This window comes from Capra hircus, chromosome 3 (assembly GCF_001704415.2).
Source record: "Capra hircus breed San Clemente chromosome 3, ASM170441v1, whole genome shotgun sequence".
Taxonomy (NCBI): domain Eukaryota; kingdom Metazoa; phylum Chordata; class Mammalia; order Artiodactyla; family Bovidae; genus Capra; species Capra hircus.
The window spans coordinates 38,835,584-38,848,818 of NC_030810.1; the positions used below are offsets into that span (position 1 = coordinate 38,835,584).

Here is a 13,235-nt window from a genome sequence, read left to right on the forward strand (position 1 = left end):
ATATTCTGCATATTTATATGTATCTGTCTACTTACAGACAAAAATGTATAAACTTTTTATAATTTTATTTCTTTATTTCTATTTATTGGCTGTGGTGGGTCTTTGTTGCTGAGGGGACTTTCCTCTAGTTGTAGCAAGTGGGGGCTACTCTTCATTGCAGTGGCTTCTCTTGCTGCGGAGAACCAGCTCTAGGCACACAGGCTTCAGCAGTTGTGGTTCCCAGGCTCTAGTGCACAGGCTCAATAGTTGTGATACACGGGTTTACTTGCTCCACAGCATGTGGGATCTAGACCAGGGGTCAAGCCTGTGTCTCCTGCACTGGCAAGGATTCTTTACCACTGAGCAAGCGGATTCTTTACCCAGAATCACACTTCTTTAAATTCTATTCTCTCGAAGTTTAACCTAATTTTTAAACTCTGAAGATGATCCTAGAATCCATTTAAGAATTTCCATTTTGCCAAACCCCAAACATTGAAGGACTTGGCCTACTTAGTTCAAATGTCACTGTACTTTTTTGTAAGGAGGTCAAACCTTGTATATTAGCAAAACTAAAATTTGAGCATTGATTTTTCTGCCCAGAACAAGAGAAATGAATGTTCTCTCCATAATTTCAAATATATGTGACATCCTTTCTTAAGTTCTTTCACAAATTGTAGCCTGCTTTGTCACCTTGTTTAAAACATATTCTACCAAAGAGTTATTGATTTTTACCTATTATAAACAGTCTAAAAAGTACCAACCTAGGGTTCTTTCAGGATGAAATATGGGATATAATGGGTCTGCTACTATTATTATGAAATATTAGCCTATGCTATCACTGAAATGTTTAACATACAGGTACTGTAGGTATTTGGACAACCAGAAGCAAAAGAAAAACTAGGGTAGCTAATGGAGACAATTCTTTATAACCTTATACTGGCTAACCCAGTTATTGGAATGATGCACCTAAGATACTATGCATCACTAGTACTTATGGAATTAATTAGAAAATTTAAAATACCAGCTGTCTCAGGGATTTTTCACAATTTAGGCCTAAGGTTCCTAAAAGAGTCCTAAATATCAACTGCTTTCAGTTAGAGGCTATTATGAATTAAGATGCTAAGAACATTCTTGTATGTCTTTTTGTGGCTATATGATTTTATTTACCTGGAAAGTCCAGGAGTAAAATTGCTAGGCTACAGGATGGCTATAGATTTATTTTGTATACATAAAATAAAGGCTGAATAGTTCTCCAAAGTGTTTCAGTTCAGTTCAGTCGCTCAATTGTGTCCGACTCTTTTTGACACCATGGACTGCAGCTTGCCAGGCTTCCCTGTCCATCAACAACTCCCAGAGCTGGCTCAAACTCATGTCCATCTAGTTGTTGATGCCATCTAACCATCTCATCCTCTCTCATTCCCCTTCTCCCGCCTTCAATCTTTCCCAGCATCAGGGTCTTTTCCAATGAGTCAGTTCTTTGCTTCAGGCGGCCAAAGTATTGGAGTTTCAGCTTTAGTATTACTCCTTCCAATGAATATTCAGGACTGATTTCCTTTAGGATGGACTGGTTGGATCTCTTTGCAGTCCAAGGGACTCTCAAGAGTCTTCTCCAACACCACAGTTCAAAAGCATCAATTCTTCGGTGTTCAGCTTTCTTTATAGTCTAACTCTCACATACATGACTACTGGGAAAACCATAGCTTTGACTTGACGGACCTTTGTTAGCAAAGTAATGGCTCTGCTTTCTAATATGCTGTCTAGGTTTGTCATGGCTTTTCTTCCAAGGAGCAAGTGTCTTAATTTCATGGCTGTAGTCACCAACTGCAGTGATTTTGGAGCCCAGGAAAATAAAATCTCTCACTGTTTCCATTGTTTCCCCATCTATTTGCCATGAAGTGATGGGACCGGATGCCATGATCTTCGTTTTCGGAATGTTGAATTTTAAGCCAGCCTTTTCATTCTCCTCTTTCATCAAGAAACTCTTTAGTTCCTCTTTGCTTTCTGCCATAAGGGTGGTGTCATCTGCATAGCTGAGGTTATTGATATTTCTCCCGGCAATCTTGATTCCAGCTTGTGCTTCATCCAGCCCTGCGTTTCGCATGATGTGCTCTGCATATAAGTTAAATAAGCAGGGTGACAATATACAGCCTCGAGGTACTCCTTTCCCACAGTGTTTATATCCTTTTAAATTGCTATCTATAAATGAGGGCTCTAAATGCTGAACATCCTCACCAATCCTTAGATTGTTTTAGGCGTTCCTGTGTTGGTTTTTAAAGTCATTCTGTTTTGATATTGTTATTTAGCTATTCTTTTCATACTGTTCATGAGGTTCTCATGGCAAAAATACTGACGTGGTCTGACACTCCAAAAGCTGGCTTAAAATTCAACATTCAAAAAACTAAGATCATGGCATCTGGTCCCATCACTTTATGACAAATAGATGGGGAAACAATGGAAACAGAGACTATTTTCTTGGGCTCCAAAGTCACTGCAGATGGTGACTGCAGCTATGAAATTAAAAGACATTTGCTTCTTGAAGAAAAGCTATGACAACCTAGACAGCATATTAGAAGACAGAGCCATTACTTTGCCAACAAAGTTCCATCTAGACATAGCCATTGGTTTTTCCATGTATGGATGTGAGAGTTGGACCATACAGAAAGCTGAGCACCAAAGAATTGATGCTTTTGAAATGTGGTGTTGGAGAAAACTCTCAAGAGTCCCTTGGACTGAAAGGAAATGAAATCAGTCTATCCTAAAGGAAATCAGTCCTGAATATTCATTGGAAAAACTGATGCTGAAGCTGAAACTCCAATACTTTGGCCACCTGATGTGAAAAAGTGACTCAGCTGAAAAGACCCTGATATTGGGAAAGATTGAAGGCAAGAGGAGAAGCGGACAATAGAAGGTGAGATATTGGATAGCATCACCAACTCAATGGACATGAGCGTGAGCAAGCTCTGGGAGCTGTTGATGGACAGAGAAGCCTGGCGTGCTCCTGTCTGGCGTTGCAAAGAGTCATGCACGACTGAGACACTGAACTGAACTTAGCTATTCTAGTGAGTGGGAATGGTATCACTTTGTGGTTTTAAATTGTATTCTCAATGACGAATAACACTGAATATTTTTTCATTTGCTAATTTTCCATCCATTTAAATAACTGTCTGGGATTTGTAAAGCTTGACAGCTAATGATTTGGTGACAGTTATGTGACAGACTACGTAAATGTATTGATCTTTCCAAATGTGCTTTTGGGTTTTAATTGTATATAACTTTCTTTTTTTTTTTTTTTTACAACTTTCTTTTGTATCAAAAGAAAAAATATGAAGTATCTTTCAGAGGATTGTTCAGCAGCCAAAGGGATCTGAAACATCATCTTGAGGCTGCTCTTCTTAAAGTGGGAAATTCTGTTATTAGTGACAACATGAATGAACCTGGAGAACATTATGCTAAGTGAAATGCAATGAGAGAGAAAAACAAACCACTTCACGGTCTCATTTATATGTGAAGAAAATAAAAAGGTCTAATTCACAGAAACAGACAGTAGGAAAGTGGTTTTTAGTCACTGGGAAATGGAGGAACAGAGGGTACAAACTTTCATTGTAAGATAAATAAGGTCTGAGGATCTAACGGACAGCATGGTGACTATAACTAATAACACTATTATATTGTAACTAAAATCTGCTAGAAGGGTATAACTTAAATGTTCTTACCAAAAAAGAAAAAGAAAAAGTTGAAGTTATAGATGGATTAATAGATGGAAACAATCCTTTCACAATGTGTGTGTGTATAAAAAGACACACATACACATATGTATACACAATGAATATACATGTTCACAATCTAGAAATCAAATCATCACATCGTACACTTTAAATATCTTATATTTTGATCAATTATATCTCACTAAAGTTGAAGAAATGGAGAAGGAAATGGCAACTCACTCCAGTGTATTTCCTTGGGAAATTTCATGATCAGAGGAGTCTGGTGGGCTATAGTCCAAGGGGTCACAAAGAGTCAGACACGACTTAGCAACTAAACAATAACAACAAAGAGGAAAAAAGTGAAAGCCTTGGGTCATACTTTTTTCTCCTTTCTCTATTTCCTGTTTTAAACCAGATTTTTCCTAAAAGCTTGACTCCTACCTTACACAGACATACTCATGTGATTCTTGAGTATCTGCAAAACTTCTGAATGATTTGTGTAAAATAACCTGAAGATGTTAAGAATGTCATTCCTTGTGCCAAACCTTTTGAGTCAAGACTACTCCTTGATATGATTCATGTCAAAACTTACACTGGTATATGAATGAACCAAATCTACTTAATTTCCTATTAAGAGAGGAGAAATGGGAGGTTTTCATATAGAAAGAAGGGGTGGGAAACCAAGAGAGGAAGACGAATGTATATTTAAGTCACTCAGGAGCTTTTCAGTTCAGTTCAGTCGCTCAGTTGTGTCCGACTCTTTGCGACCCTATGAATCGCAGTATGCCAGGCCTCCCTGTCCATCACCAACTCCCGGAGTTCACTCAGATTCACATCCATCGAGTCAGTGATGCCATCTAGCCATCTTATCCTCTGTCATCCCCTTTTCCTCCTGCCCCCAATTCCTCCCAGCATCAGAGTCTTTTCCAATGAGTCAACTCTTCGCATGAGGTGGCCAAAGTACTGGAGTTTCAGCTTTAGCATCATTCCTTCCAAAGAAATCCCAGGGCTGATCTCCTTCAGAATGGACTGGTTGGATCTCCTTGCAATCCAAGGGACTCTCAAGAGTCTTCTCCAACACCACAGTTCAAAAGCATCAATTCTTCGGCGCTCAGCCTTCTTCACAGTCCAACTCTTATATCCATACATGACCGCAGGAAAAACCATAGCCTTAACTAGACGGACCTTATTCGGCAAAGTAATGTCTCCGCTTTTGAATATACTGTCTAGGTTGTTCATAACTTTTCTTCCAAGAAGTAAGGGTCTTTTAATTTCATGGCTGCAGTCACCATCTGCAGTGATTTTGGAGCCCAAAAAAATAAACGCTGACACTGTTTCCCCATCTATTTGCCATGAAGCGATGGGACCAGATGCCATGATCTTTGTTTTCTGAATGTTGAGCTTGAAGTCAACTTTTTCACTCTCCTCTTTCACTTTCATCAAGAGGCTTTTTAGTTCCTCTTCACTTTCTGCCATAAGGGTGGTGTCATCTGCATATCTGAGGTTATTGATATTTCTCCTGGCAATCTTGATTCCAGCTTGTGTTTCTTCCAGTCCAGCGTTTCTCAAGATGTACTCTGCATATAAGTTAAATAAGCAGGGTGACAATATACAGCCTTGACGTACTCCTTTTCCTATTTGGAACCAGTCTATTGTTCCATGCCCAGTTCTAACTGTCGCTTCCTGACCTGCTTTTAGGCAGATACAAAAAACTTAAGTCGAAATTTATGTTTAATAAGAGATGGACAAATTAACAACTCCATGTTTTAATACTAGACACCAAAGCTTTGTGCCAGTTCTTGAATTTATAGGGAAGGAAGGATAGCCTGATCCTCTTTGTTCTTCCCCTGACTCCTTCTTCTCATTCCTGAACTAGAGAAAACTGAGCTCCCTTGACCTTTGGTGACTATCAGCAGTGTGTGTTCCTGGCTGTACTGGGTACTTCCTTCCTTTCTGCAATACTTCACTATATGTTTCTGCTATATGCTGATCCTTTTTCCCTTTCCTCTTCTCACCAAGAAAACTCAATGAATAAAGACTTACTGATACTGAAACAAAAGAAGACAAAAAAAATTATAAACACACACACACATCTAACAAGAGAGCCCCAAAATACAAGGAGCAAAAGCTGATAGACTGAAGGAAGAAAAAGAAAAATAATAGCTGGAAACTTCAATGTCCCATTTTCAATAGATAGACCAAGTAGACAAAAATCAGCAAGGAAACAGAAGACGAACAATACTATATACCAATTAGACCTAACACATATCTATTGAGCCCTCCATCCAACAACAGCAGAAAATACATTCTTCTCAAGTGCCCATGTAATATTAGCCAGGAGAGAAGATATGTTAAGCAGCAAAAAAAAAAAAAAAACACTCAGTAAATGTGAAAAAAAGTAGAACCACATAAAGAACAGTTTCTAATCACAATAGAATAAAATTACAAATTAAAAATATAAAGACATTTGGAAAATGAATTTATAGAAATTAAATAACATATTCCTAGACAACCAATCAAAAAGGAAATTAGAAAACATATTGAGGAAAATGAAAATGAACCGTAACATATATAAAAACTTATGGGATGGAAAGTAGTACTCAGAGAAGAATTTAAACACATTAAAAAAAGAAGAAAGCTCTCAAATCAATAACCTAAGCTTACAACTTAAGAAATTAAAAAAGGAATAAACTAAACCCAAAGACACTAGAAGAAAAAAAATATTAATATTAAGGTGAAAGCAAACGAAATGGAAAATAAGAAAAAAGAGATCAATGAATTCAAAAGTTGGTTCTTTGGGGGAAAAAAAAAAAACCAAAACCAACAAACCTTTATCTAGACTGACCAAGAAAGAAATAAGATTTAAATTACTAAAATCAGGAATGAGGGGGCAGATATTACAACCAACCTTGGAGAAATAAAAGGGGTTATAAGGGGATACTACGAACAGTTGTATGCCAACAGATTAGCTAATCTAGATGAAGTGGACAAATTCCCCAAAATACACAGCCCACCAGGACTGAATCATGGAGAAATGGAAAACTGGAACACATTAAAAGCAAGTAAAGAGATTAGATTAATTCAGAAAACTTGTTAAAAAGAAAACTGTAACGCCAGACAGCTTCACTGGTGAATTCCACCAGCATTTAAAGAAGTGACAACAATTCTTCTCAAATTCTATAAAAAAGCAGGGAACACTTTTTAACTCATTCTATGAGACCAACATTACTCTGATAGCAAAACCAGATAAATACCTTAAAAAAAAACTACAGCCCAATCTCTGCAACAAAGAGAACAAAGTCGGAAGACTCATATTTCCTATTTTCAAATTTATAGTAATTAAAAAACTTTTTTATTTTGAAACACAGCATGGTGGTGGCATAAGATCAGATCTGTAGACAAATGGAATAGATTTGAGAGTTCAAAAATAAACTCATATATTTACAGTCAACTAATCTTCAATAAGAGTTCTAAGGCCATTCAATGGGGGAAATAATAGCTTTTTAACGAACATTGCTAGGACAAATGAACTACATGCCCCTAACATCACACCATGTCAAAAATGAACTCTATTATCTATTAGATTTTTAACATATGTGCTAAACACTATAAAACTCCTGGGAAGAAACATAGTAGAAGTCTGCATTACCATAGATTGCACAAGCCATCAAAAAAAAAAATAAGCTGGACTTCATCAAAATTTTAAACTTTTGTGTATCAAAGGAGTCTACCAAGAAAGACAATCCACGGAACTGATGAAAGTACATGTAAATCATATATCTGATAAGGTAACAGTGTTGAGAATATATACAGAATTCTTACAACTTAACAGTAAAAAGACAACCCAATTAAAAAATGGGCAAAGATTTGAACAGATATTTCTCCAAAGAAAATATACAGATGGCCAATTAGTACAAGAAAAGATGTTCAACATTACCAGGGAAATGCAAATTAAAACCACAACAGGATATGACTTCACACCCAGTAGGATGGCTAGAATCAAAAAGTCAGATAATAACAAGTGTTGAGGATGTGGATAAACTGGAACCCTTATATACTGTTAGTGGGGATGTAAAATGCTGTAGAAAAGACTTTAGCAATTTTGTAAAAAGTTAGAATCACCATATGACTCAACAATTCCACCCCAGGTATATAAGAAAACTGAAAACATACTCATACAAAATGCTGTACAAGAATGTTATATACATTATTTGTAATAGTAAAAAAGTGGCAACAACTCAAAGGTCCTGCAGCTGTATGTGTGTGCTAAGTCACTACAGTCATGTCTGACTCTTCGCAACACTATGGACCAAAGCCTGCCAGCTCCTCTGTCTATGAGATTCTCCAGGCAGGAATACTGAAGTGGGTTGCCATGCTCTCCTCCAGGGGATCTTCCCGACTCAGGGATAGAACCTGTGTCTCCTGCATTGGCAGGCGGTTTCTTCACCACTAGCAGCACTAAAGAATGGAAGCCCATTCAGCTGAGGAACAGATAAACAAAAGGTGATATACCCATACAAAAGAGTAAGACTGAGCCATAAAAAGGAATAAAGTGCTGCTCATGTGATAAACCTTGGATAAAACTTGAAAATATTATGCTAAATGAAAGAAGTCAATCACCAAAGGCCATATGGCCAGAATAGGCAAATCCACAGAAATAGCAAATAAATCAGTAGTTGCCAGGGAACGAGAGGAGGAGGGAATTGAGACTAACTGCTAATAGGTATGGATTTCTTTCTGGGGTGGTGGAAATGTTCTGAAATCAGATAGTGGTGATGGCTGCACAATGTAATGAGTATATAATAAATCACTGGTGTATACTGTTAAATTATGAATTTTATATTATATGAATGTCAATAAAAAATGCTAAAATTTAAAAAGAATTGAACTGTCAAAAAGTATATGAGATAATTGGGAGAATTTGAGGAAAGATGTCCACTTAAGGATTAAGGAATTAATGTTAATTTTGAAAGAGATTTTTTTGCAGAGATCATAGCAGAGGTGGGAGTGGGGTATAACACTATTATACCTTTTTAAAAGTCTATCTTTTTAAAATAATTACTGGAGTATTTATGGATGATATGGATGATGTTTGAGATTTGCTTCAAATAATCTAGTACAGGGGATACTGAAGTATGCATGGGAGCATATATGAAACAATATTAGCCTTGTGTTGATAATTACTGAAGCTGTATAGTAGGCAGTGCATTCTCTATAATCAAATTTCCCCAAAATCAAAAGGCAAAAAAGGGATCAGTATTTGGTGACTGTAGTGAAAAAAGGAATCTATAAAATAATCATTAATGAATTAAAAAAAAAACATTAGGAGAAAGACTGACTGAGAATTTTACTATGGGTAAATTAGGCTGGTAAAACTTGGAACCAAGACCATTTTGTACTTGTGGAGGTGATGCAACAGAAAATACAGACTACCTATGAGGCATTCTTAGCAAAAATATGAACCAGAATCTAATCAAGCCTCTAGCTTTAATGACATTTTATATGAAATGTGAAGAAATGTGAATTGTGAAATAGAGAAATGTGAATAGAGAAATCACTTTTCTAAAGAACACAAGAAAACAATAAAATCTATAATGTGAAATACACTTACGAAAAATAATTTTTTTTCCAAAAGATAAATTATAAGAAAAAGAGTGAGATTTTAAAAGATTTTAAAACTTGGTGCAAAAAAAACACTTACGATACATAAAAACCATTACAATGTGGAAATCTTGTTTGGATCCTGATTTTAATAAGCCAACTATAAAAGGACATTTTAAAACAACCATAGAAATATGAATATAGACTGGGGAGAAGATATTATTAAGGAGTTACTTCTTATTTTATAAGTATGATAGTGGCACTATAGTTATGAAAGAAGTCATTATCTGTTAAAAATGCATACTGAAGACTATTCTAATGAAATAACATGTGTGAGATTTATAAAATTCCAGGGAAAAATATATAGATACATATACACATATATAAATATATACATACATATATAGATAGATGAAGCAAAATTAGCAAAATATTAGTAATTTTGGAAGATGGGTGATGGTTGCGTCATACTTCATTGTATTATTGTCTCTACTTTAGTGTATGTTCAAAAATTTCCATAATAAAAAGCTAAGGAAAAAAGCAGGGGAAGAGGAGGGAAGGAGAGGAGAAAGAAGCAGACATGAGCCAGACCAATAAGTGAGCCTACAGAATGCGAGCTGTCATATTTTCTAAAGCCCTGAAATCCAATGTTCTTTCTAATTTCAGGAGTCAGGAAAAGTTCTGTCTCAGAGAGATGAGATAATGGGAATAATCAGACTTAGGAGTATCCTACTAATGGTAATGGAGTAATTTCGACTGGGTATGCATGTCTCAATCAGCAAACTTCCCCTAAACCTGCACTGCCATTCTTCTGGCAGAATGCCTATTAAGTTGGCCTTGGTAGGAAGTGTGCTCCTTCCCTTCCCATCTGCAGCATCTGTTCTCCAGTTCCTTCTCTGAGGTAGCCTGAAAGAGACTAGGTCAAGCTGGCTAGGTATATGACCAGGTTACAGCTGTCCCTACAAATTCATCTGAACTACCACTGGTAGTTTATTTGTAATTAATAATTTTAAAATTATTTGTAATAAATAAGTCAACTTTTTGAAAATTCATCTAAAAACAGTGTTTGAAGGGTAATAACTTGAGCAACTCCAATACTGTAGGTAATGAGAAATCAAAATCTTTATCACTCCTCACTACCCTCAACAATTTGAGAGGACTAGCAAACAGTGATACTTGTAGTATATACACTATATATGAAATGAGGAGGATCACAGGGGATGGGCCATACCTCTATTTCTCCTATTAGGGGAATCATAAGGAAAATTACTTTTGCAGACTTGCCCTAACATCTTCATGAAGGTCCGTAGCCACATTGGGAACACTGGGACTTGCTAGTTCCAAACATCTCTGGGAGAGGAAACACCAGATGTTTAAGATGAACAGACTACACTTCAACCAACTAGCATTTAAGAGCCATCTCCTTTTCTTCAACATCACAGTTGTCTTCTTTCAGCATCATGCTGGTAAGGCGAAATGACCACAAAGCTACTATGAGTTCCTCTGTGGCTTCAAAGCAATTAGGTGCTCTTAGACTTATAGGTCGGAGAAGGCAATGGCACCCCACTCCAGTACTCTTGCCTGGAAAATCTCATGGATGGAGAAGCCTGGTGGGCTGCAGTCCATGGGGTCGCTAAGAGTCAGACACGACTGCGTGACTTCCCTTTCACTTTTCACCTTCATTCATTGGAGAAGGAAATGGCAACCCACTCCAGTGTTCTTGCCTGGAGAATCCCAGGGACGGGGGAGCCTGGTGGGCTGCCATCTATGGGGTCGCACAGAGTCAGACACGACTGAAGCAACTTAGTAGTAGTAGCAGACTTATAGGTAATATTTTAAATGTCTGATTTTCCTTTGCATGGGCTAAGGCAGCCTCAGTGGAATCACTGGCATATAGGTAGATTCTTGGGAACCAGGCTGCTTCAGGGCTAAATTATTACTGGAGTAGATAGATGCATAAATATAGCTAAGGAGAGAAGCCTAGATGTAGCGCCAGAGCAAAAGTTGTCAGATCTAAGATACAGCTGTAAATAAATGATGAGGCAAAAGTACAAAAGCTGAAAATATCAGAAATAATAATAAATATTAGAAATAGGTTAGAAAATAGAAATGTTGAAGGCCCTGGCTAGGATTTAAGGAACCTGTATTTAGCAGTCGGTGGCCATGTGGTACTGTCAACTGGTTTAAAGGTACAGAACTGGGCCAAACATAACAACGTATTTTTCTAATACAGGATATTCACTGTTTCACTGGCTACCTTGATACATCCTAATCTGGAGAGAAACTAGATAGAAAGCTATCCATGACAACTGTACTTTATGAAAAGGATGAATTCCTAAATGGCCATTCTCTTTCATTCAAATGGTGTTACCACCTCCCAAAGAAGAGTCTTGGGGCAGAGAAGAACTGTATTTCATTTCAAGGTGGACTACTCATCTACCAAAATACCATTCTGACCAAAGAAACAGATGCAAAATTACAGTCACAGCTGCATTCTGTACAGAACAAGTTGGATAATGGTGTTTTAAATTGCTAATTACACCGCTAATGATTTTTTTAGTGGCACTGCAGTATTTTGCCACCTTTGTTTAAATTTTTTAGAAAAGCATCTAGGAAGTTTTAAAAATGGTAAATTGTTAAATACCAGTGCGTCTTCTGAAGAGACATTCCACATAAAACCCATTTCTTGAAATGGCATTCTCATATGGGATCTCATATAGGAGCCCATTTATTGACTAGCTATTTATTTTAATTTACTTTCTCAACAATTTATTCGCATTTAAGATTACTAAGGCCATAAGTATCCTAGCATTAGTGTTTGTATCTAGATCCACTGTTGGTATGAAAAGATAATAAACAGATAGTAAACCAGCATATGTCATGATATGCTGGTATTGGGAATGTGCTACGACAAGATTTATAAAACGCAACAGCAACAGTACAATTTTATTCTTATTGTGACAACCATGGTGAAAGTTATTACAGTGCTAGTATTTTATATTTAATCATGTCAGCAAGGTGAGGGGGTAGTTACCTTTTTGATATAAAAATGCTGTTAATGTTTTATTTCAATTTAGCAAATTACAGAATGTAGATTAAAGCACTGTCACTGTTCCATCTTTATTTACCTGCATTTAACCTGCAAAGCATTTTTTTCTACTAAATTATTTCATTAAGGCTTCTAAATAATTTGTCACTTAAATAAAAATCTCAAGCCTGCAAGGAATTTCCATATATTACAAATTTTAGGTTGAAAATGGTGTGCCAATAACAATTATGTCACAGGAGTTTCTGATACTTCTTACATTTAGTATAAGAGAAAATTAGCTGTAAAAAAAATAAAAATTACAATCTTATTATGTTATTATGCAACTACAAACTCACAAGTAAATACTTACATTTGCTTTTAACATATCCAATTTCAGTGATCTTTTAACACTGCAAACAAAATATTTAAAGACATCTTAGATTTAATATGCTTCAAGTAGCCAAGTATTTAAGAGTAATCTGCATAAACAAAGATTCCATTTTAAGTTACTTTCACCAACTAAAGTAGAATAGCTATGAAGAAAGCAATTTTCACAATGAGGAAACTTTTTTAATAGCATATATCAAGATGAAATCATAATTAAATATTTAAATGTATTTTCATATATGAGTTGTATATATGTAATTCAAACATTAAAGTTATATAATAAAATAATCTTACTAAAAATTAATATCTTTGTGTGTTTTAAAATATGGAGATATCGAACACATTTTATTTGCAAAAATAATACACTAGATATTAAAATAAAGGTATGAGCAAGGTGAAAAAGTTTTACTCATTATTCTAGCTTTAAACATGATTCAGTGCAACCAGACTATGACTTAACTAAGGAACAGATGCTCTATGTCTTTATAAGTCCCCAATCCATAAGAAACTACTTTTTTGTCTCCTTCACTATACTG

The 13,235-nt window shown here is 36.1% G+C and overlaps 1 protein-coding gene across 3 annotated transcripts in view; it reads right to left on the reverse strand.

The window, feature by feature from the left end:
- The window catches only part of ITGB3BP (integrin subunit beta 3 binding protein), a 90,820-nt gene that overhangs the window by 61,823 nt on the left and 15,762 nt on the right, over positions 1-13,235 (reverse strand). The window contains exon 2 of one of the 3 annotated variants that reach the window (XM_005678320.3): positions 12,683-12,722. The exons of the other annotated variants lie outside the window; for them this stretch is intronic. Within the exon in view, the coding sequence (XP_005678377.1) occupies positions 12,683-12,722 (40 nt within the window). The remainder of the gene's footprint in view (positions 1-12,682; positions 12,723-13,235) is intronic. 3 annotated transcript variants of the gene reach the window in all.